This window comes from Homalodisca vitripennis, chromosome 8 (genome assembly GCF_021130785.1).
Source record: "Homalodisca vitripennis isolate AUS2020 chromosome 8, UT_GWSS_2.1, whole genome shotgun sequence".
Taxonomy (NCBI): domain Eukaryota; kingdom Metazoa; phylum Arthropoda; class Insecta; order Hemiptera; family Cicadellidae; genus Homalodisca; species Homalodisca vitripennis.
The window spans coordinates 4212042-4235234 of NC_060214.1; the positions used below are offsets into that span (position 1 = coordinate 4212042).

The 23193-nt window shown below is 33.0% G+C and overlaps 1 protein-coding gene across 3 annotated transcripts in view; it reads right to left on the reverse strand.

The window, feature by feature from the left end:
- Positions 1 to 415: 415 nt before the first annotated feature.
- Positions 416 to 23193, reverse strand: part of LOC124367220 (probable aldehyde oxidase 4) — a 39759-nt gene continuing 16981 nt past the window's right edge. For all 3 annotated transcript variants that reach the window (XM_046823882.1, XM_046823881.1, XM_046823883.1), the window contains exons 3-10: positions 12215 to 12384; positions 10846 to 11006; positions 8361 to 8520; positions 7990 to 8227; positions 5027 to 5256; positions 2930 to 3032; positions 2567 to 2697; positions 416 to 568 (exon numbers count right to left, since the gene is read on the reverse strand). In XM_046823882.1, the coding sequence (XP_046679838.1) occupies positions 431 to 568; positions 2567 to 2697; positions 2930 to 3032; positions 5027 to 5256; positions 7990 to 8227; positions 8361 to 8520; positions 10846 to 11006; positions 12215 to 12384 (1331 nt within the window). In that variant the 3' untranslated portion in view covers positions 416 to 430. The remainder of the gene's footprint in view (positions 569 to 2566; positions 2698 to 2929; positions 3033 to 5026; positions 5257 to 7989; positions 8228 to 8360; positions 8521 to 10845; positions 11007 to 12214; positions 12385 to 23193) is intronic.

Genomic DNA, 23193 nt, shown 5'->3' on the forward strand with positions numbered 1-23193 from the left:
AGATTATAAATCTAAACTCATGTCCAAATTAAGATTATAAATCTGCCTACTGCAATCAAATTCGTGTTCCAATTAAGATTATAAATCTAAACTCATGTCCAAATTAAGATTATAAATCTGCCTACTGCAATCAAATTCATGTTCCAATTAAGATTATAAATCTAAACTCATGTCCAAATTAAGATTATAAATCTGCCTACTGCAATAAAATTCATGTTCCAATTAAGATTATAAATCTAAACTCATGTCCAAATTAAGATTATAAATCTGCCTACTGCAATCAGTTTCTCTTTAATTTGAAACAACCCTAATAATTTCTGCTTGAAATTTACCCACATCTTTGGCTCCCTAGGATTAAAATATTTTATTAAAACTAAAATTAATATAATCACAATTATTCAACAGCTGGATAGATAGCGTTACTAAAACATCAACTTACAAATTCTGGAGTGATACCACCAAACACAATGTTTGGTTTCTCCAGGACCTTGAAATTATCTTTTTTGTCCACTTTGAATAGAAAACCAGCATTGACGTAAGCGTGAGCGTTCTGTGATCTAGGCATTATCTGAAAAAATAACATTACTGACTACAAGTTTCATAAGTGAAGTACCTATATACTTTTTACAAAAAACTAACAAACATATCTTGCTCGATCAAATTCAGAGTTATTTATTTTATTTCACTCCAAAATCACATGGTCGATTTGGTCTGTCTAATGTAATGTCTTTGTCATCTTGTTCAGTAGTCTATGGTGATAGTAAGTAAGTACCATTTGGTTCCGAAATTGCTGGTAAACAGGCGTGCTCACCCTCCTTTATTTTGTTACCTGCATACTAAAGTCATTACTGGCAATTAGGTTTACTATGGTAATGTTTTTAAAACAGTAAATAGTCCAACCAACTGTGAGGTTTGCTCTGTTTTTCGGTTTTCGAAAGCAAGAAACTTTAAGGTATTAGAACTCCATGTACCAGACTGAAGAGATATACGTGACAGTGCAATGATACGTGAAACAATATGAAATAAATTTAAGTAGTTCAGTGAAGAACGGACAGAATGTTTACGCTGAAATATGGAGTGGATGGTCTTCCATTGTCTTGTTGACAAGAAAATTAAAGACAAGAAACAGACAATTCATAATCAAATTGCTTTCAAATGAATTATTACAAGTTTGAGAAACTAATTGTATTGGAAGTGCTTTGAATGTGACGACAACACAAACAATTTTTGTATTGGTGTGATTTTTCCTTGAGGAAAAAAGCTGTTCACTCACTTTGACGATTGCCTGAAAAATATTCAAAATATGATTGAGAAACATATTCAAAAAACGTATGATCTGTCAAAATAAAAATATGTTAAAACAAGATTATTTAGTATTCTCAATTCAAACAGGGCATTATTGTGTATGTATCCATTTTCTTCAGACTAGGTTTGAGCAACACTCTTGACAAAATTAAGAGCGATGTAGAAATCTACTGTAAAGAGGGGGCTCAGGGAGCTCAAGCCCCCCCCCAAAAACCTTTGAAAGACAAACATTAAAATTGCACTCAGTAGTTTTTAAGGCCAAAAGGCATTTATAAGGTTTTAAAGCTCAAACAATTTCCCGGGAGAAGAATCCTGAGCCCCTGTTTTTGGAGAGATACCACCTGTGTGTTAGCCCCCCGAAATAAATTTCTATATACGCCACTGCTCCTCTAATCCTCTTTACTGGAGTACTGGATTCGTCTGTTACTATAATAGTAATTTCCAGCAATTTCCAAGAATAAAAATGACCAAGTGAATCAGACTACAAAGGTTTCATTCTCACACATTATTGTTGAGCCAAACATTGAACATTTTCATGTAACGGTGGTCCTCATTGTTTAACCCTCATAGTGGAGGCCATTTTTCCTATAGCGGAAGGCCTTTTCTGAACATTGTGTGCAAGTTTGTTAAATTAATATATATATATATATACGAACATAAAATGTGTTATATGTAATTTTACTCAGACTGAAATAAAAATTATTTATAAATAAAAATAACAATTGATAACTTAAAATATATACAGGTTGCTTAAAAAATGTGGGAAATATTTTGGGATACGGTTTAATTGATGACAATAAAAAAAAATTACTCTAACAACATGGTCTACTTAGCCCTATTTTGTGCCTGTCTGTGTTTTTAATTTTTTAAACTCATAACTCAGAAACAGTTTAAGTTACGCCATTATAATTTTGCACGTTTATAAATTATATTAGGATGTTATTTCCCACCCCCCAAAAAAAATTTGTTGTCAAATTCCAAAAAGGGATGGGCCTTTAAAAATGATACAGCATAAGCGGATGAAAATCCACGAGAAGAGAAAATTGTCAAGACACACTAGCATAAAAGATAGCTTGTATAAAGACATAAAGCCCTCTCTTTCATTCAACCTTGAACAGATGATAAATGATTTATGGTGTTATTAATGTGTATTTACTACTCTCGTGCAGTCCACTTCAGTGTAACAAAAGTGTATTTTGATAAAACATTTACACTTAGCTAACTATGACCGAAAAAATTACAATATTTATTGAAAACTCACCTTGAAGGTTTTACAAACATACTGCTCACTGTCAATTTGAGGCATTATGATTTTCGTCATTAATTTCTTGGTCATGTCAAAGTTCACGAAGTCAGACGGAGACAAGATTGTCTCTTTGTGAGACACATCCTCTGAAAACGTGACAAAAAGTTAATTATTTGGATTGATTTAGTTGGTGGTGCCATTCCGTTAGGCTACAAAAAGAACAAATTTTACACTTAAGTATGACATGGATCCTTTCCAACAATTGTGTTATCCTAAGCAAAAAAATAATCTTGTTTCCCTTGATCTAAATATCCTTTGTAAAAATTTGTACCTATACAACAGAGCTGAAGGTAACCTATAATTATTTTTTAAACTTACCAACCACAATTTGAGCTCCCACAGTCTCCAGGATCAAAAACAAGTCCGAAGGAAATTCTTTGTGCTGATTCTTGATGGCCAGATTTCCTGCCAGAGTTCCAGTCTGAAAAATCACTCGCTTTTAGTTAATTTTAATAAATATAAAATTTTTGTCTCATATCACATGTCACAAAAATTATATTTGTGTTAATTTAGAATTATTATGCTACACAAACTTTGTTTGTTTTTTTTTTTATTTACGATTTTAAAAATACTCTAATTTCATTTCAACAAGGAAATAATGATTCAGGGGGCTGATTAAAAAGTTCCAGAACTTATTTTATTTTACACCAAAAGGATGTTAAGCCACATAATTAACCCACAGTACATTTGCGGAATTATTTGCAGATGCCATATCGTTCTTAAGTGTCTAACACTTTTTTCCACATTACTTTAATTTCCCCAAGAATTGCTTAGTCTGTGATTTTTTTCTCTTTGTCTACTTGGAGATCATTCCAGAGAAGCAGAAGGCGGTAACTTCTGGTGATGAAGCAAGGTCATTTTATCCCACAATTGGCTTTTTCTGCGTAGAATTTATTTAGGACAACTAATAAAATGTTTTATTTTATTAGTTACATTACGAAGAAAGGTTTAACCTTCTAGTTTGCAAGTGTTGAGTTTATCTCCATTTCACCTTCCAATTAGTGCAGCGTTCAAGTAATTACAGCAAACCTTTTCATTGGCAGGTCTTGCTTGAAGTACAGTTGGTTCAACTCCGTTGATGCCTTTTATTTTCTGTTTCAAAGAGATTAATAGACTGTCAGTGTTTGTTCATTTCAATAAATGTGGTTATTAACTGTTTGCTCGAGTTCGGTAATAAAAGCTCTTCTGGTCAACATCTTACTAGTGTTTGATCGAAAGATAAGCTGAGCATTTATTATACCCAAATTCAACAATACATAGAACACAGTCAGTTCATCTTTGGTAATGTTGTTGTCACAAATTTCAAAAAAGTTTAATTCAATTTGTTTTTTGTTAAAAAATATAATCAAACACTGCTAGTTTTGAGTAATGATCGGTCCTAGAGCTAGATTGAATCTTATAGGAGCAGCGAAATGAGCAATCTCACGGCTGAACAAATATGAACATCCTTGGTACAAACGTATTTTGGAATTTTGAATATTTTGTAAGTTGTGTAAAAATTTTACATAAGAAACTAATTATAATATACATAGCTCTACATAAAATTTAACAGGTTGTATATTTTTAGCATACAGTATAATAAAAATTAAATAACAAGAAATAAAAACAAGTTTCATAATTTGAAGAGAAATAACAAGATAACTATAAATAAACGTAATTAAAATGTTAAACTTGTTACTTAATTTAATTTCAAACTTTTACATTTAAAATTAATCTATAAGTTAAAATTACCCATCTTTTCATCTAAAAGATAGTCAACACAATGTTCTGTAATATACTTTGTAATATTAAAATATTAAAACACACTCCAATGTAAAAAGTACTGTTTTACAAAAAAGAAGATTTAAAACAACAAATATCAAACACCAAACAATCTAGAAAGAGTAATATTTTGAAAACTTAAAAATTTTGAAAGATCACAAAAAGGATTTTTTAGCAACCAGTTATACAGTTTAGTTGTATAAAGTTTTGTTGGATACTTCTGAATTACAATTTTTAATTTTTGTAAATGTTTTGAGAAGTTAACACATGACTGTGTTGTGTTTTGCTAACCCTACAATGCTCTATTGCAGTATTATTTCTATTTCTAGTATTATAGCCATGTACTGCTAAAAATGCGAGATGGAAGATTTTTCAGGATGTACGATGTTGAATCAAAAACATATAAATTAATGACAGTTTGTAACTGTAGTTTAATAAAAAGTGGTTTTCAATGATCTATTGTCTGTGCTCCCATTATTACCCTGATGGCCTTCTTTTGTAGAATAAGGATGTTATTAATTTTAGTGCAACTGCCCCATATGACTAGACCATACCTGATTATAGATTGAAAAAAGGCATGGTATGCTGATTTTACAGAGTTACCTATAAAAGCAAAAGAAAAATATCGTACCCGCTAAAAACAAACTAACTTACATTTCGGACTGGAACGTTAGCAATGAGATCAATGTGGTCGGCTAACTCCTTCAGGTATCCAAACTTCTGGGGCTGCAGCTCACTCGTTTTGTAGAAATGTTCCATGGCAGTTGTGAGGCTGGTGGAAGCTCCTAGTGTAATGGTACCTCCTGAATTCTCAATTGAGTGTAACTCTGTCACGCCATTCAAGTTGATGTAATGTTTTATTTTTGAGGTGACGCGATACACACCTGAAACAAGTTTCTGTTTTAGTCTAGTAATTCTTAGCATAGCTCTGACATCAGCATAACTTTCCATTATGTGATGGACATTGTGATCAAATATATAAAATAAAAACCACGAGTAAAATATGATTTCTTGTTGCGCTTAGTCCCACAAGCGACTTTGCGCTCAAGTCCGAAGTAGTAGTTTTTTCGGATTGGTAAGGTTAGTGATAGGGGCTGCCTCCTGTTGAATATTAACCTGTTGAGGAGAAGCTGAAAGTTGTTCCAAAAGAGTACAGACGGTTATAGCCGTTTGATCCCAAAAGAGTATTGACGGTTATGACCATCCATGACGGGGTTGCTAAAACAATCAATATTGCAACTGTTTATGCACTCTAGTGGCGTTCTTACATACTATTTCGACTGTGAAATGTTCAAAGTAATTATTGCTGTACGGTGCTGGCTCCTAGTGGCGGAATACATAATCACAGATTTGCCGCCAAATGTTCTGTCATTTTTCTCGCACCACGTCCATTTATAGGCTATACATGGAATCAAAAAACCCAAATGCTAAGGTTCACATCATGGACTTCCGAATTAACGTTATCAGACAGATACTGGAAGCACATGTTGCACCAAGAGAAGAGGCCGCAGCTGAGATGCGTCCGTTGGGCAGAGCCCAGCAGCCGCTACGCTTGTCAGGTCGCCATTTCCCCCGCCCACTACCAGTAAGGGAAAATGGCCGAAGGAAGCTAAAACGCTGCTTTGTGTGTTCAAATACAACACGGGGTGAGCGTAAAAGGAAAGAAACTGCTTATGAGTGCACAAAATGTGAAGTAGCACTTTGTGTGTACCCGTGTTTTGAAGACTATCATACGTTTGTAAAATTCTTAAAAAAAAAAAAATGTATGAATTTATTAAGTTGTAGATCCAAAAAAATGCATTATTATGATATTTTGTAAGGTTTCAATACATTTTGAATGAAAACAAAAAAAATTTTTTCTTTACTCCCTGGAGTTCAAAGGATAATTTTGCTTACTCTAGTATACACTAGGTAGGATGACGGTTATAGCCGTCAGAGTACTCCCCAACAGGTTAAATGTGGAGAGGTAAAAAAAAAACACATTTTAATATACATTTAACTATATGGTAATATTTATATGTGTACAGATAAAAAACTCAAACAGATTTTAGTGGTACTCAGTAAGGCCACTCTTTATGGCTTTGCAGGTGTGAACTCAAAATTTAGCATATTGCACACCTTTCTTGCATGAGGATAACTAGAATTTGGGGTCAGAACCATCACATGAGTTTGTTAAGCATGAACGCAACGTTTGGTGTGCTTTCATGGACGGTAGATGTTTGGAGCCATTTATCTTTGCTGAGATTTCTGTAACCGGTACAATTTATTGTGATGTGCTTGAACTTTTTGCATTTCCCCAAATCGATGAAATTGAAACTATGCAAGGCCTAAATTACTACCAGCAGGATGGAGTTCCACCACATTTCCAGCAATATTCACACAAGTTCAGCATATTCTGGATGACAAGTTTCAAGACTGATGTATTGGGAGGGAAGCATTGACACAATGGTCACCAAGGGGTCCAGACTTGACTCCAATGAATTTTTTCTGGTTCTATGTTAAGAAAATTGTGTATTCAGAGAAGATAAGAAACATGAACCACCTAAGAGAGTGGATAAGGGATGCTAATGCAAGCTTTACTCAAGAAATGCTGAGAAATGTTTGGTGGAAGATTGAATTTCGATTTGATACCTGTAGAGCAATAAACAGTGGCCTTATCGAGACTTATTGAATACCACTAAAACTGTTTGAGTTTTTTTATCTGTACATTTATAAATGTTACCATATAGTTAAAACTTTGTGAATAAAAATTGATGTTAATATGTGTAATTTATTTTTGGGCCTCCGTCTATTTATCATCATGCATCACCACAAGTCTACTGCATCTATTCGCGGACAACAGCTGATACGCAGTACGCAAATTACTGATTACTAAAAGGTACTTTACTTACGAAGAAAACACAAAAATGGATAACCAAATTAAAGAGTTATCATACTTTTGTAAATAATATTTAGCTTGCAATTCCAAATTCTTATCCTATCTATACTTGCGCATTGCCTGTGTCTGCTCTGTCTATGAAAAGACGTCCACGGTAGACTTAGTGGTAAATAAACAAACGTATGTTAGCTTAATTTATCTCATAATTTTTGTAGTTGTATAAATATGACCTCTAAAAAATATATGTATGTTTTTATATCCTAAAATATTTTCTCATAAGGTTTAAGTGTTTCAGCTGGACACACCGACCTGATTTGCTCCAGTGGTGACAAAATTGAGAATTTAGACTCTAGACTGCAATTTTGGATTCAGAATTAAACTATTTTAGTATCGGCCCTTCAATAATTTTATTACTGCTATTATACTTGCGGTAATAGCATATGAACAGGAGACAGAAAGGAATCAAAGGCTATAGAACTCAGCTATATGATTTGTTTTCAACCCTAAACAGCATGATTATGTGCCTACGCAAAAACCTGCCACTTACAGAGACCTTATGTAGGATGATGTGTGAATGACATACAAGATTTTGATCTGCAGGGAGCTATAATTAATTGAGGAACTACAGTATTTGTATTGCTCAGAGTGACATCAACAGAACTGAAGGCTTTGATTTCTATTGGTAGCTCCATCTAACTGAGTATAATATTAAAAAAAAAATAATACTACTGATTTATACCATGAGCAGTGTTGCCTCCCACGAACATGTAGTTGGTATCAGAGCAATTCTGCAGGATTGCAAAGATCTCCTTCTTCTCTCCAGGGTGGTACCAGCAACTGCCGTCCTGCAAGGGGATAAACCTCGGCCCCTTTCTTCCCACATCGGCCGCTTCCTCTTTTCCATCACAGTTCTCCGTGTTGCATGCCCCATTCCTCACACACAGCTTCTTCTTCACAGGGCAGATCGTAATCAAATCCTGGAAAATTCCTCCGTACACTTAGTCCCACTCGAAAACCTTCAGTTTCTCAATATTGTTTCCAGTCAAGGAATCTCTAAAACTCTCACAGACAACTCTGTCACCTACAGGATGTTATATTGTAAGTTATTACCTCTATATCTGCACATTTGTCAAGTAAACTCTTAGGAGCATCTTTGGCGAATGACTTGAAGGAGTCGAGGATGGGCCTGTATCCTGTGCAGCGACAAAGGTTGCCCCCAAAAGAGTTCTCAATCTCCTCCATTGTGAGTTCGGGTTTACTCTTCAGTAAACTAAACGAAATTTATTGAATTCATTAGTAAATGCCAAACATAAATATTATTCTATACTAAGAACTTATCTTCCAACTTATGGATATTAAAGATGGCTTCAATAAATATTTGGAACAGAATACACTGAGTAAACACTATAAGCAATGGTGTTCACAAAGCTCAATTACCCTTTGATGATCTCAATTTTTTCAAGTTTATTTTAGGATGTGCTAAAAATAGCGCACAAAAACAACACACTACATAATAATAATAATTCGTGTAAGACCGAATCTGTAGTAAACTGTGCATTCATAAAAAGTTCAGTTGTGATTCTCCAAGTGATAATAACATCCATAGTTTGAAGATACTGGCTGCCAGTTTGAAGGATCAACGGTTATTGAAGAGAGTGTTGAGCGAGTGAGAGAGACTTCAACAGAAATCAGTTCAAAAGGCTAGTCGTGAATTAGCAATTCCAGTGATGTTTGGAAAGTGTTATGGAAATGCTTACCACTATGTCCTTATAATGTTGTTACAGGCATTAATGGCTGGAGACTGTAGCTTATGTGCCTATTTTCCAAACAAAATGTTGTTGCACAACAATGAATATCATCTGGATCATGTTGTTTTCAGTGATGAATCAACATTTCACCTCAGTGGACATGTGAACACTCACAATGTATGTATCTGAGGCTCAGAAAAACGTTCACGAGAAGGTGCAATTGCAGTGAAACTCTCCTAAATGGAATGTTTTATGTGCCATATCTAGGCGTAAAGTTTATGGACCTTTCTCTTTTGGAGAAGGAACTGTAACTTGTTTTTTATTTTTTTTTCTTGGCTGGTGTATTTCTTATCTTGATGCTATAGAACTATGGCTATTTTCTCAATTGGAAGATGAAACACAGAAATTCATTTGGCAGCACGATGGTGAACTGCCTCACTGGCATTAATTCAGTACATGATTGGTTGAACGACACTGTACCCGATCCGCTAAATAAAATTGGCCGCAAGGTGACCTAATGACAGAGCGTGTTTCGCATGGCCTCCAAGTTCACCCGACTTGCGCTGTGATTTCTATCTCTGGGGATTCATCAAGGATTGTGTGTATGTGCCTCCGCTACCAGCTGACCTACCCGACTTAAGGAACAAGATTGAAGCAGCAGTTGCAACAATCACTCCAGACACATTGATCAAAGTTTGGGAAGAACTAGGATATTGACGTGATGTGCACCGTGTGACGAATGGAGCTCGCATTGAATACTTGTAAGCTTATAGTTATAACTATTTGAGTTACTCTTTAATTTCATGTAATAATTATAATTTTAAGTTTTATCTAATAAATATTACAAAACGTTTAAAACTCCGATATTCATTTATAAACACCCTGTATTATCCAACTGTAATAAAAGGTGAAAGGTTACAGAGAGTAAGAATCAAATTTTTCATTCAAATTAAGTTTTTTTAAATATGTATTGAATCTTTTGTTAATTCTGGTGGACGAAAGTAGCTTATTAGATGTTACTACTGCAATCAGTGGTAGCTATTGCAGTAGCTAATATACTATTGTCTACAGCTATCACTGTTGACTATAAATTGATAAGATTTATTTTAATTGATTATTTCTGTTTAATATCTCATGACTTGGAGATGGTTCTCTACAGCAAGGTTGAAGTGTCGCAATAATATTTTTCAGCAATGTTTCGTAGCTTCGCAAAATTTATAAGATGGGAATGGAATAGCTTCTAACCTAAGAAGGATAAGAATTAGAGTTATTCCTGGATTAACTTCAGTTATCATTACTTTAATTAGTTTTTACTTATCTCTTTAGAAACAGAAAACTTCATACATACATTTCCACAAACTTTCTTAGAAACATGATAAACATAATTTTTAACACCTAAATTATATATTTCTGAAAATGGCATAAAAACTGTAAGTAAAACTTGTGTATGCTTTGATTTTTTATACTCAGGATGTAATATTTCAAGAGCTAAGGGCCAATTTACACTTTATAAGTAAAATACGTGGTTTTTCTTGTTATTAATAAAAAAACATCACTCAACGATCTCGCTCATTTTGGTGGATGTCAAAAAATAAATAAAAAACAGCGATTTTCTTCTTAGTCTATAATTTCTTAGTTTGACGCACCTAAACCACATAATAATAGTAAGGCACATAATAATTTAAATGAACAATACAAAAAAATTCATAAATAAATTTGCAATCATACAAATTTTAAATTGTAAGATGTTTTATTTGCTTAGAAATATTACATTTTGCAATGTAACGTTATATGGCATATTCTTGCCTTGAGAATATTCTCTAAAATATGGCCAAAAATGGTCTAACCTGTACATATTCATGACCATCCCTACGCTGCAGTAACCACACTGTGTGCCGTTCCCCTTGGCCAGACGGGCCTGGACGTCATGGTAGCCAGTTGTGCGGTTGCCCACACCTTCCACAGTGATGATCTCCCAATCGGCACAAGCAAACACTGGGAGCAGGCACTGGAACATAACAGAGCGCTCTTTTTTGTTTCACTTGAGGATTTCGCCCTAAGAAAAAAAATTACGAAAGATACTTTCTTTACTACCACTATTAAATTTGCTTTGAAATAGCAATTTCTAACTTAGACAGTTTTGTTGTTTCCGATATTTGAAATTGTCATTTTATGATTAAAAAAACTTAAGACTAATTCTTGTGAAGTGAATGCAATGTATGTAAAGCAGACTTTTCCTGGCAGGATTAATTGTTGAAAAAAAGTTGTAAAATAAATTATGTAAGGGGTACTTTTCTTTCAATTCTTATACCAAGAATCTAAGAGTAAAACACTCAACATATCTCTACTAAAATACTGTCCCTAAATATTTGGTTCAACTTTATGAAAAATTATAAACATTACTATATTAAACTTTATTATTAATTGGAAATTATTAGTTTAAAAGTAATGGATAGGAGTCATTGTTAACTAAGACAAAAATAAATAAAACAACATTTTGGGGATTAACATCTGCTCCCTGCATCGAGTGACAAGACATAAATCATAAGGTTGGACATACAGAAAGGTTAGTAAATCACATTTAGCAAAAAAAAAAAAAAAAAACTGAGATATGCACGAGAAGTACACAACAGAGATGTGCACGAGAAGTACACATCAGAGATGAGCACGAGAAGTAAACAACAGAGATGTGCATGATATGTACACAATAGATGTGCACGAGATGTACTCAAGAGAGATGTTCACGAGAAGAAAACACAGAGATGTGTTGTTGTCTTCTCAACATGATAAAAGCTATAGCTTTATATCACGGTGGAAATATGATTGGTCATTCCTTTGTGCTTGTTTGTGTTGAGACACTAAACGAAATAAACTATTGATACGAAAACTTACCATCTCTGATGTGAATGAGTTAAGAAATACGAACATCGTCCTTAAGTTAATGGTTTATCAAACACACACAGAATTGTATCTAAATTTCAGTCTAGCTCTTTACGTAGCTCCTCCTTACAAGTTGACACACTTCTTGTTTGTTGTCCCATGTGTGGATTGTAAGTTCTTTGCTTGTTAGGAAACTAGCAACTAATGTTGAAATTTGGCAAAACAAACGGTAAAGGGTGGTTAGAGGACATCCGAAAACTGGTAGTTGAAGGGTTAAAATGTAAAACGGCAACAAACTGACAAAATAATAATTCACAATTCGACAAGAGGACTCACAGAATTGACTCCATACTCGAGCTGTTCTCCTGTGGTAGGATGTACAGACTTCACTGCTACGATGCAGGCTCCACAGCCTCCTTCCTGGCATGTGTTTTTGGTGCCCTTCAAGTGGGCGTGGGTTCTGATGAACTCGTTCAGGCTGGTGTTGGCTGGCAGGTTATCCGGCACTGGGATAAAAAAAAATTTCAAAATTCACACAAATTCAAAATCCTCAGAACATCTGACAAAATACATTCACTTATTTAAATTCTTATAAAATCTCAGAGTTCAATCAATTTAAAAGCACAGTTTGCTTAAACAATTCAACATATACCCAATTTGAAATGCTGTATTAATGAAAGAAACACTGTTTATAGAATGAACACATTCTTATGACAACTTAAACATTGTTGTTTGTGATCATTGAACTACTTTGAAGCAGTGACATAAATAAGACTTGGCTTTGGGAGAGCCACTGTTGTGGCGCACGGTACGCTTTGAGTACTGGAATTAATTATTGTCTATAAATAAAACACTTTGGTTCAAACTTTGAAACTATTTTATGTGATAATGACACACACTACAATGATATTAGGTGGACTGTATTGTGATGCAATACAGCTGGCTCATGCTACACCTATATGTAATGTAGAGGGCAGTTGTTCTCTACCCTAGTGAGTTCCGAACTGGACTGCCTTGAGGAGAGTGGCTCTGGGCCCTTGTCCTAAGCACAAGGGCCCAGAGCCACTTCCAGCCCTTCACAACCCCAAAGAGACCCTACCATAAACAAGGTGAAGGGGTGACATCCCTTGATTTAATACGGCACCAGCCTACTTTCTGTTCTTGTCTGGGGGGTGGAAGCTCTGTCAACTTTGCTTCCCACTCTCTGAGAACAAACACAACACCTTTAGGTGACCCTTTCATGAACATTAGGGATTTTTTATGGATCTTCATTAGGGATTTTGCCAGTAATATTCATTAATGCACCAACTCTTCTTTTAACAATAAAATGATGACTGACACGAACCTACACTAAGACATATTAAAATTATATTACTATGCAAAATAAACTAACTATACTTAATTAACAAATGAAATTTTAAAAAAAAGTGTCATTCCCCAAAATAATGCTTGTTTGTATGCAGATAACGCAAACAAAAAAATATCAGGCGATTCCAAGGAAGAAATTGAATTATTAGGAATGGTCAAGTTATACAATACCGAAAAAATTTTTAATTCTTATAACCTCATATTAAATGCTTCAAAAACCAATTTTATATAATCGCAATTAGGTAATCATGAACCACTGTTATACCCTAATATAATTATAGACACTGAATTACTTGATGAAGTAATAGAAACAAAAGAGCTAACAGACAAAAATTTACTTTCATATAGATAAATTATTATTTAAAATAAATTAAGGTCTATATGCTTTAAAAATGACTTTCTTGTGTGTTTAAATCACAATGAAGCAAATTTATTTTGTCCTCGTACATTTAAATATATTACATAGTATCTCCTATATGGATCTAACATCTATTTTGAATAAAAATAAAAATTTTATTACATAAAACAAGCTATTAGAATAGTTCTTGGCTTACGTTGTAGGGATTATGTAAGAAAAATATTTATAGATTTTCAGTATTATGACTGTATATGGTCCTTATGTATTTCAAACTATAATATACTGGGTGCTTCAAAAAAAATGTATACACACTTTGAACTTCCATAGAAAATTTATTTACTGTTCTACAAAGTAAAATTTCTGGAAATTAGAAAGCTTAAAGTCCAATGTAAATGAAACGCAAATAACAAAGGTTAATACTGTTCAAATTGGTGACCTGCAGCATCAACACAATTCCGAGTGCGAATCACCACTGATTCTGTACATCGTATCAAAACGTCCAATGAGATTTCTCTACACACAGCTTGAATCTCATTCCAACGAATGTCTAGGTTACGTGGTTTACGTTTGTACACCTCATCTTTTACTGTGCCCCATAAGAAGAAATCCAGTGGTGTAAGGTCTGGAGAGCGTGCTGGAAACTCGATTGGCCCTCCTGCGTCCTATCCACTGGCCCGGCAAATTTTGATCCAGGTAAGCTCGTACGTCCCTGTGATAGTGCGGCGGGGCACCATCTAGTTGAAAATAAAAATTATCATTACCGTATAATGCACGAATTGCAGGAAATATGGAATCAGCAAGCATTGTTAGGTAATTAATACCAGTTACAGTACCTTCGAATCGAAAAGGTCCAATGAGTCCCCTTGAAGACAAACCGCACCACACATTTACACCACGCAAATTTACAGCTTTTTCAATTGTAATGTGAGGATTGTCTTCAGCCCAGTAAACACAATTGTGCCTATTGACAGTTCCATTAAGTTTGAATTGGGCTTCATCCGACCAAATGATGCTACCCATAAATTCCGGTTCACGTATCACCATCTCCTGAACCCATTCACAAAATTGCAACCGTCGATCTGGATCGTCGTCACTTAGCTGTTGTAACCAGCCTTGGAATGTAAAAACACGATACTTGCCTCTCTTCAGAATGCGTAACACGCTGTTAGCACTTGCATCACTTTCACATGCCCCTTGCCTTGAAGATTTGTTAGGAGAGCGTTGAAACAGTTCCAAGACTGCTGTTGAAGACTCATCAATTGTAGCTGTTCGAGGTCGACCTGAATGACCTTTTATGCATATCACACACTGTTCCATGAACTTTGAATTTGTCTTGTATGCGTTTAATTGTTAATCTTGAAGGTGATTCTGTATCATAATCCCTTCTCCACTGTCTTTGAACTTCATTTACATTCTCAAACTTCCAGTACCAACTTAATAACCTGCTTACGTTCTTCAAAACTCAAACGTACATCCGCCATGTTGATATTACAAATTCCAACTAACAATATAACAGATTATGCTGCCACCTGTCGAAAAAATATAACATTAGCCTTGTAGAGCGGGGAAAAACTACGATAGTTCAAAGTGTGTATACATTTTTTTGAAGCACCCAGTATATATTAAATAACACCAGCCTGGTACCTTAGTAGAAAATGAACACTGAGGTAAATGAACAATGTCATAATACAAGAGTCAAAAAAGAGGTACAAACTGGGCATCACAACTTATTAATTTTTTGAAAAGGCAAGTTACATTGGCCTGAAGTTCTATAGACTGCTAACCACCTCGGTAAAACCTATAGGGTCAATTAAACAAATTCAAAAGTTATTTAAACAATTTACTGATCAGTTTAGAAAACTTACTCAATGATAGAATTTGAGGAGGAATTTTCTACTAGGTAATATATTTGAGCAATAGCTATGTATAAGTGTTTGTGTGGTATATTTTTTGTATTACATTACACTGTTAATTATTTTATGTTATTTTTGTGTGTTACAATGTTTTTGTCTTAGTTGGATTGTACAACCTAGTGATAGCATTCTTATTCATTGTTTATTGTGCAAAATGATGAATAAAGAGATTCTGCTGATCCCAATATTTTGCTGATCTATTTTGATAAATAAACTTATTAGACTTCATTAATTGCAACAAGTTTAACTACAATATTTCACAACATTGTTATTATTCCTCAATTGTTTGGTCAATACATAGTTCAAACAAAGGATGTAAAGGAAATATTATTCCATAATGAACACAAGATAATGAATATTGCAAGCACTGAAAGGGTTAAAAATGGAAATTACAAGTCAAAAGACTGTACTAATTTTATTCAAAACAAAGATAACACTTTTTTAACTAGATTTCTTAAATTGTTTAAACAGATTGCAGAAGTACTGATATGTGGGGTTGTGTAAATTGTTTAGATAAACGTTAATCAGTTGGAGTGTGTCACTTCTACAACATTTATAGCTTGTGATTTCAACAACTACAAGTCAACTATTATCTCTGAACAAAAAAAAAACCTCTGTATTCAAGATAGAGCTCTTGTAATATTTTTAACTGAAGTATTATTGGGCTTGATTTTGTAATAGTTTTTAAGCTAGTAGACATGCAATGGAGAATGGTCTACAAGAGTTTTTAACCGTAAGCTTAGCTCAAGATGTACATCATTATAAAGGGATTGTTAAACAGAGATGAATGCTAGAGTGAAAAAACTGGTATCAGTTATTATAATCAAAAATTCTTATTTTTAGGTTGGGCTCTGAACTTCACTTGATGTACATCTTTAAAACATTATTAACATTATACTTTAAAACAATGTATGTCTTGAGCTATGTTTGCATTACATTTTTGCTGAACTGAACTCCTTCTAGACCATCCTTCATTGGATGTGAAAAGTCACTAATTACCTTAAAAACTATTTCATAAGTCCAGTATTAATTTACTAAGTTTAACTTTTACAACTTGAGCCGAGACATTAATATTAAACCAGAACAGGACCTACATTGTAAATGTTTTAAACTTTAAACCAGCGTAATTTTTTAAAGAGTGAACCCTTTGAAGTCGGATTTATGGCATTGTACTCTACTAATAAAGACCTTTAATTTGATATACTACTCGACCTATGCTCTCATTTAAGATTTCCTTCTGACTCCTTGCGGGCCATCCCCCTAACATGACAAAAATATGGTAGTTACTTCAAAAAGTAGATTTATAGGTTCAGTAATGATGTACCAAGTTTTATTGCTTTGCCTGTAATCGTTCGGGAATGATCAAGCCCGTGCGGGAGTTTTCTTACACCCTGTATATGATGTGTGTTAAATTAAAATTAAAATGTTCTCCCAGTTTTAAATTCTACATTTTATTATGAAACATTACTCTGTATTCAATAATACAGTTTTTATTTTATAACAATAATAAAACACATTGTAAAATACATTTCAAATAAAACTCAAGGTTCACATGTACAATTTCTTTCTGAAATCCTCGCCTGTGGCTCTGTATTGATTACGTGTTAATTAACAAGCACTATGGCGTCTGCTACGTTAAACACTATTTTATTCTTGAAAAAGGTTTAGTGCATTAACTATTAACAAAAAGTATTTATAAAGTAAGAAGTAAATGTTGTGTAATTGTCAAAAATAACAATTACTTGGAAACCACATACAATCAGATTACTACATAGAGTTCTCACATTAGAAATTACCACCCAGACCACCTCTCAACATTTTATATTCCATTTACGGGACATCATGTACAACGGTTACAGCACATATATTCCTAGTAGTAAGTCTGATAAAGAGGCAATTATGTCTATTCTCAAATAAGCTAGGAATATACCACACTGTGGGTTGCATAACATGCTTCACCAAGGTCGCATGCAAAATTAATTTCACTCTTGAAATGTCCCACGGTCAGATAGACAGACATACATACATGAAACTGAAAAGAAATTTTAACACTCCCCGGCAGACTAAAAAGGAAATGATGTCAGTATACCCTGTGAGGCTTTAATAACCCTCAGCTAAATCCATGGTTGGACATGAACAATCACAAAATTGTTCTTGTCTATAAAGAAATTATGTTTCATACAAAATTTAAAATCTACAGATGGAAACCTTTCTTGAGATATCTTGCCACATGATATATATACATTCAAATTTTTGTTCATTAAGTCAGGTTTCATAGCAGTGTTTAAATAATAAAAGTACCGGTGAGGTAGTCAGGGTACCATAACGCATGCGTATACTGAAGTGTGATCTTGTAACAAACCTTTTACATTCACTTTCACTCTATTTTTTTCTTTCTGCTCTAAAAATAATGTACAATTGTTTATAAGTCGCATTAAAATCTCATATGGTTCAACAAATCTCATATGGTTTACAAATGTATTCTGCAATTTTCTCGTTGCCATCACGGTTACCCACAAGACCAATTACATCAGAGTGACATGCATCATCATCAAACTCAGTGCTACTAATATAGAAATGAAGCTTCATGGAAATTTTCAAGTCTTTGGGTCAGTTAGTTTTTGAGATATCCTGCACACGGACAGAAATTAAATTTTTCCCGGCCCCACGAGTGATAAGCTTTGCTAACGCTCAGCCAAAGGGTCACCCAGTAACAAAGCCTAGTCAGTTGTGTCAGAAATAATGTATAGTACTACTTATACATAACATTACGATTCCATGGTGTTTTATCACTTGCTACAGGACCTTGTCATATCAAAATTGAGCCAGAGTCCTTATTCTTATTAAATTTAAATTTTACATCTAACTTTCTTACAGTAGGATTTCCCAACTTTCCAGACCAATTGCTCTTACATTTACAGTGACAATATGCCTATTTATAGATTAGCAACATATCAAATTACAGTAGGGATGCATAACCGGAATGGTGTTATCCAAAGTTATGGAAAGCAAAATGTAAGAATTAAATTTTGTGTCATAATTGGATTATGATAATTGTATGTGTAATAATTGATAGAAAGTTGGCTTTCTATCAATTATTACTAATCATATAAACTCATTTAAAGGTAGTAAAATACTCAACTAAAAATGTTTATGATTCGTTTTCTGAATTACTACAGCATAAAAACCATAGAGCCAGACCATAAAATGTCTTTTATGAGTGTTAGTCACTGTGGTAAAGAAGTCATAAGCGACTGCTGATAGAAGCTAGATTGCGTTATTGACCGTAGCAATGTTTCCTGACCATGTTATCTAGTTCATAATTAACTTTTTTACCTAGATTCAACTTTTATAACTAACTTTGATGACTTTCTTACATTGCATTTAATGTACTACATATCGTTATAAAACAATGTTTTGAATAAAAATTAATTATTTAAACTTACTTTGTTGATAGTATGATAACAAATTAAAAATTGTTACGTTTTGGTTTAACCAGTTAAATGTGTATTATCTTTTAAGCTTTCCATACACTATTGTGTCATTAATTTGCTTTCCGCTAGGAACAGATTACATTCTCAGGTTATAAATAACAAGTGCTAAACCTTGTTGGAGCTGAGTCTGTTTGAGCTTATCAATGCCAGATTCTGTCTACAGACATTAATACCAACTAGAAGCAAGCTTTAAATCCAGCAATCTGTCCATCTTATCCAAAATTCCAACTATTTAAAATAGATTTTGTTCCTGTCTACTTCGGATCGTCATGTTCTTAGTGTATTTATTGTAAAAAATTAAATCACTAATAAAATTTAGCTTCAGTAACTATATATTGCAAAAAAAAAACAGAAGTATATGTAGTGGAAAATAATTTTATATATGTGATGTGTGTGTGTGTGTATTAATTTTTTAACAAGACGTAATGCGACATTTATACTTCAAAATTAGTCAACTATATTTTAATTAAACTATCCCTCCCTACGCTATTTTGGAAAAAAAGTTCTCTATATAACATCAATAATTAGATCTATAGACAAGGGAGGACTACTTCATTCCACATGTTGCGTAACTAACTTTACTGAGGCTGCATGTATAATTTCAAATCTATAGCTACATGTGTTACTAAGTCACATATTAAAAAAAATGTCATTTTATTGTACTCAGTTTATCCACACATTTATTTATGTAACGATTTTCTTAGTGCCTTATACGACCAATTTTTAAAATTTCACTAATGCATAGCCAAATCTCATGGAGCGACCATCATTGAACTCGATGTTGCTTATATAGAAATAAAGCTTCGTGCAAAATTTCAAGTCTATAGGACACATTGTTCTAGGCTTCGCCTATGCTCAGCAAATAAATTATTATTATGTACACGGTGTAACAAAACTCTCTACACAAACTTAAGGATATTGTTACATGAACCAAGAGAAACCAAAATCGGGTGCAATCCCAACTATCTATTTTCTATCTCTTTTCATTTACTGTCTGTCTGTCTATATGTATGTAATTTATAGTTTTATTTCAGAAACCAGTGGAAATAAAAAAAAAACACTAATTTGGTCCACTTATTTTTTTTGCAGTCTCAAACCAAGAAAAAATTATTATTACTATATTATATCACAATGAAGGAGGAGGAGCTCTTCTTATTGGAATATCAATTTTCTATTATTTTACAAAAGAAAACTCACAATTATCCAATAATTTATGTATTTTACCACGAGGCCTTTCGACATCAAAGTTGCCATCATTAGGTGTTGATTCATTTTATTCTTCTTCATTGTGCCTCGTGGTAAAATACACAAATTATTGGAGAATTGTGAGTTTTCTTTTGTAAAATAATAGAAAATATTATATCACTTTTCAAGATGTCAGACTGTTGAAGTTTATAAAGCTTAATACCGTAGGAACTAATAATAAAAAACTTTTTAAAGAATAACAAAATTTCCTGCATGTTGTTACAAACATTTTGACACAAAAAACATTAAAATCTGACAAAAATAATGTGGATATAAGCTTTAACTGTTATAATGTATGGCAAAATTGTCATTGTTGACATGTTAAAGGCATCATTAGTTGTGAACTACAATCGTTAAAAGATTATATCTTCATTATTTTGTTAACAGCATCATTAGCTGTGCATTACAATTGTTAAAAGATTATATCTACATTATTTTTTTAACAGCATCATTAGCTGTGCATTATAATCATTAAAAGATTATATCTACATTATTTATAACCCATTTTTATGACGTACATCTCAAAATGTTTTGTAATTAGATTTAGCAATACTAGAATACTAATTAATATTAAAACACTATTCTAAATGAACTCCCCTCCTTTAACAACATATAGCGCGTTTAAACTACCAGTGATGGCTAGTAAATGCCCACTTCCTGTTTCATCAGTGCTGGAAGTTAATTAATTGGGAATCATTCGCTGTTGCATACTGAAGAAGGCACTCTCAGTCCAGTAGTGGAGGAATACAGTGTGTTTATTTATTCATAGAGTACTATCCTCCCGAGCTTTCATCTCATTTAAAGAAGTTTTTCAACAACTTAAGATTTTAATCCATTTCAAGCCTTGAAACTCCCGCTGTGATTGAAGACATCAGGTAAGACAAGTAATTTTAAGGAAGAAGTGGATAAATTCTTTCAATATGTGATCCTACTTTGGTACTAAAACACATTACTTTGAAGACCAATAGAAAGTCATACATATTTACCATTAACTGAACTTTTGAAAACTGATCTAACAACATTCATTTAAATTTACTTTAAAAAAATTTGGACAGGGTGTTCACAAAAGGGCGTCACAAAATTCTGTGGGAGATGGTATTAATCATGTCAAACGAAAAAGTCCAATAAATATAGGTCAAGAAATGTGTTATTTAGCCGCTAGCCTCATTTTGTACTTTTTATAAAAAAATAAATATCTCTAGAACTTGAAGACTCTTGGAGCAATTGAAAAAAAGTTTTAAATAGTACTAAATGTTAATAAAACAATACTTTTCAATATGGTTTATTTTTTGGACAAATAAAAATAAAAAATAAAAATTGAAAGACAGTTGGTATCTTGTAAAATTTTGCTAACCAATTTAAAACAGCTGATGCCAATCAAAAGACAAAATGTTTGTTGCTCCCAGCTTGTGCAAGCGTACCTTTAAAGTAGTTGCGTTCTCTTGTGCACTGAGGGATTTCGTTAAAACAAGAACTTTTGGAATTGTAATGAAATTGTGCAAACAGTTGGTGTCTAGTACGTTTTTTTATAAATTTTGTTGTTACTTGACTTTAAATATTTTCAACAGACACCATTTTGTTAGTATTAAAGAAAATAACATAATTATTTAGTTTAAATTTTACTCTTATCTATTCAAACCTATGTGACAAATTTTGTTTTCTTAGCTTAAATAGTTCTAGAGATAGTACTAAATGTTAATAAAACAATACTTTCCAATATGGTCTATTTCATTCACAAAAATCAAAAAGAGAAAAAGGTCCCAGTACTAAGCCCTGTGGTACTCCTGCTATAACATTTAAAAATTATGATTTTTTTACTTTTAGACAAACCATTAGCTTTCTTTCTTTTAAATAACATTCCAATAATTGTAATTCTTTGTTCAACCCCATAATGTTCTAACTTTTTAAACAATAAAGCATGAGAGATGGTGTCAAAAGTTTTACTCAAGTCGATTAAACTTGTACTGACATGTTTATCCTGAAATCCATTGAGAATAAATTTGACTATTGCTTCTATTGCACTTATTGATAATAAAACATTCACTTTCGTGTAATAAATCAAAATTCTCCAATGTGTGCTTTCATTAGAAACAAAATTTTTCGAATACTTTAGAGGCATTGCCAAAATCTCCTGGTCTTCCCAGTATGGAGTCTAAGAATTCTTCAAAGTAAATCAAACTCTCTAGAGCATTAATGGTCATTGGGTCGACCAGCATTTTTCCACTGTTATCTGCCATCTTTAGTATAAGAGTATCATAATATGAGCTGATGTGGCCATCTGAAAATAAAAAGCTGGACACAAAGTATTCAATTTAATTTTGGCCAAAGCTATTCATTCTTTAGTATTAATACTTATTCAATACAATTTCTGTTATCTTCTTGCAATGTTTACTTAGTATCGTATTCTTCATTATATTTGTGCTTTCAGAATTTGTTTTTCATTTCAGTATCTTTATGAGGACTTGCTTTAATGATTTAAATGTATTTGGAATTAGATATCACAGTATTCCTGTGGTTTATTTCATTATAATCAACATGTCTTATTATTAGATCATTGTTACAAAAGATTCAGAATCAGAATTTTTATTGCCGTTACAAATGTGGTATGCATGGCATCGTCATCTCATACAAAACAAAATTGTATTATAAAAGTAAAATATTCATAACTAAACTATGTTTGCTTCAATATGATCTATAACTTCATCTAAACTGTATGCTGCTAGATTTACTAAGATATTTTTTAAGCATTTCTTAAACCTAAATAAAATCTAGACATTTAATATGATTTGGTAACATGTTATAAATTTTAATACCTATCTCTACAAAACTATTTTTGGTACACTGGTAGGTACAGTAGTTTACTCTAAGATTAGAACAATTTCTAGTAAAGTAATTATGTATAGATTTAACTGTTATTGTCTGCAAGTTATTTTTAAC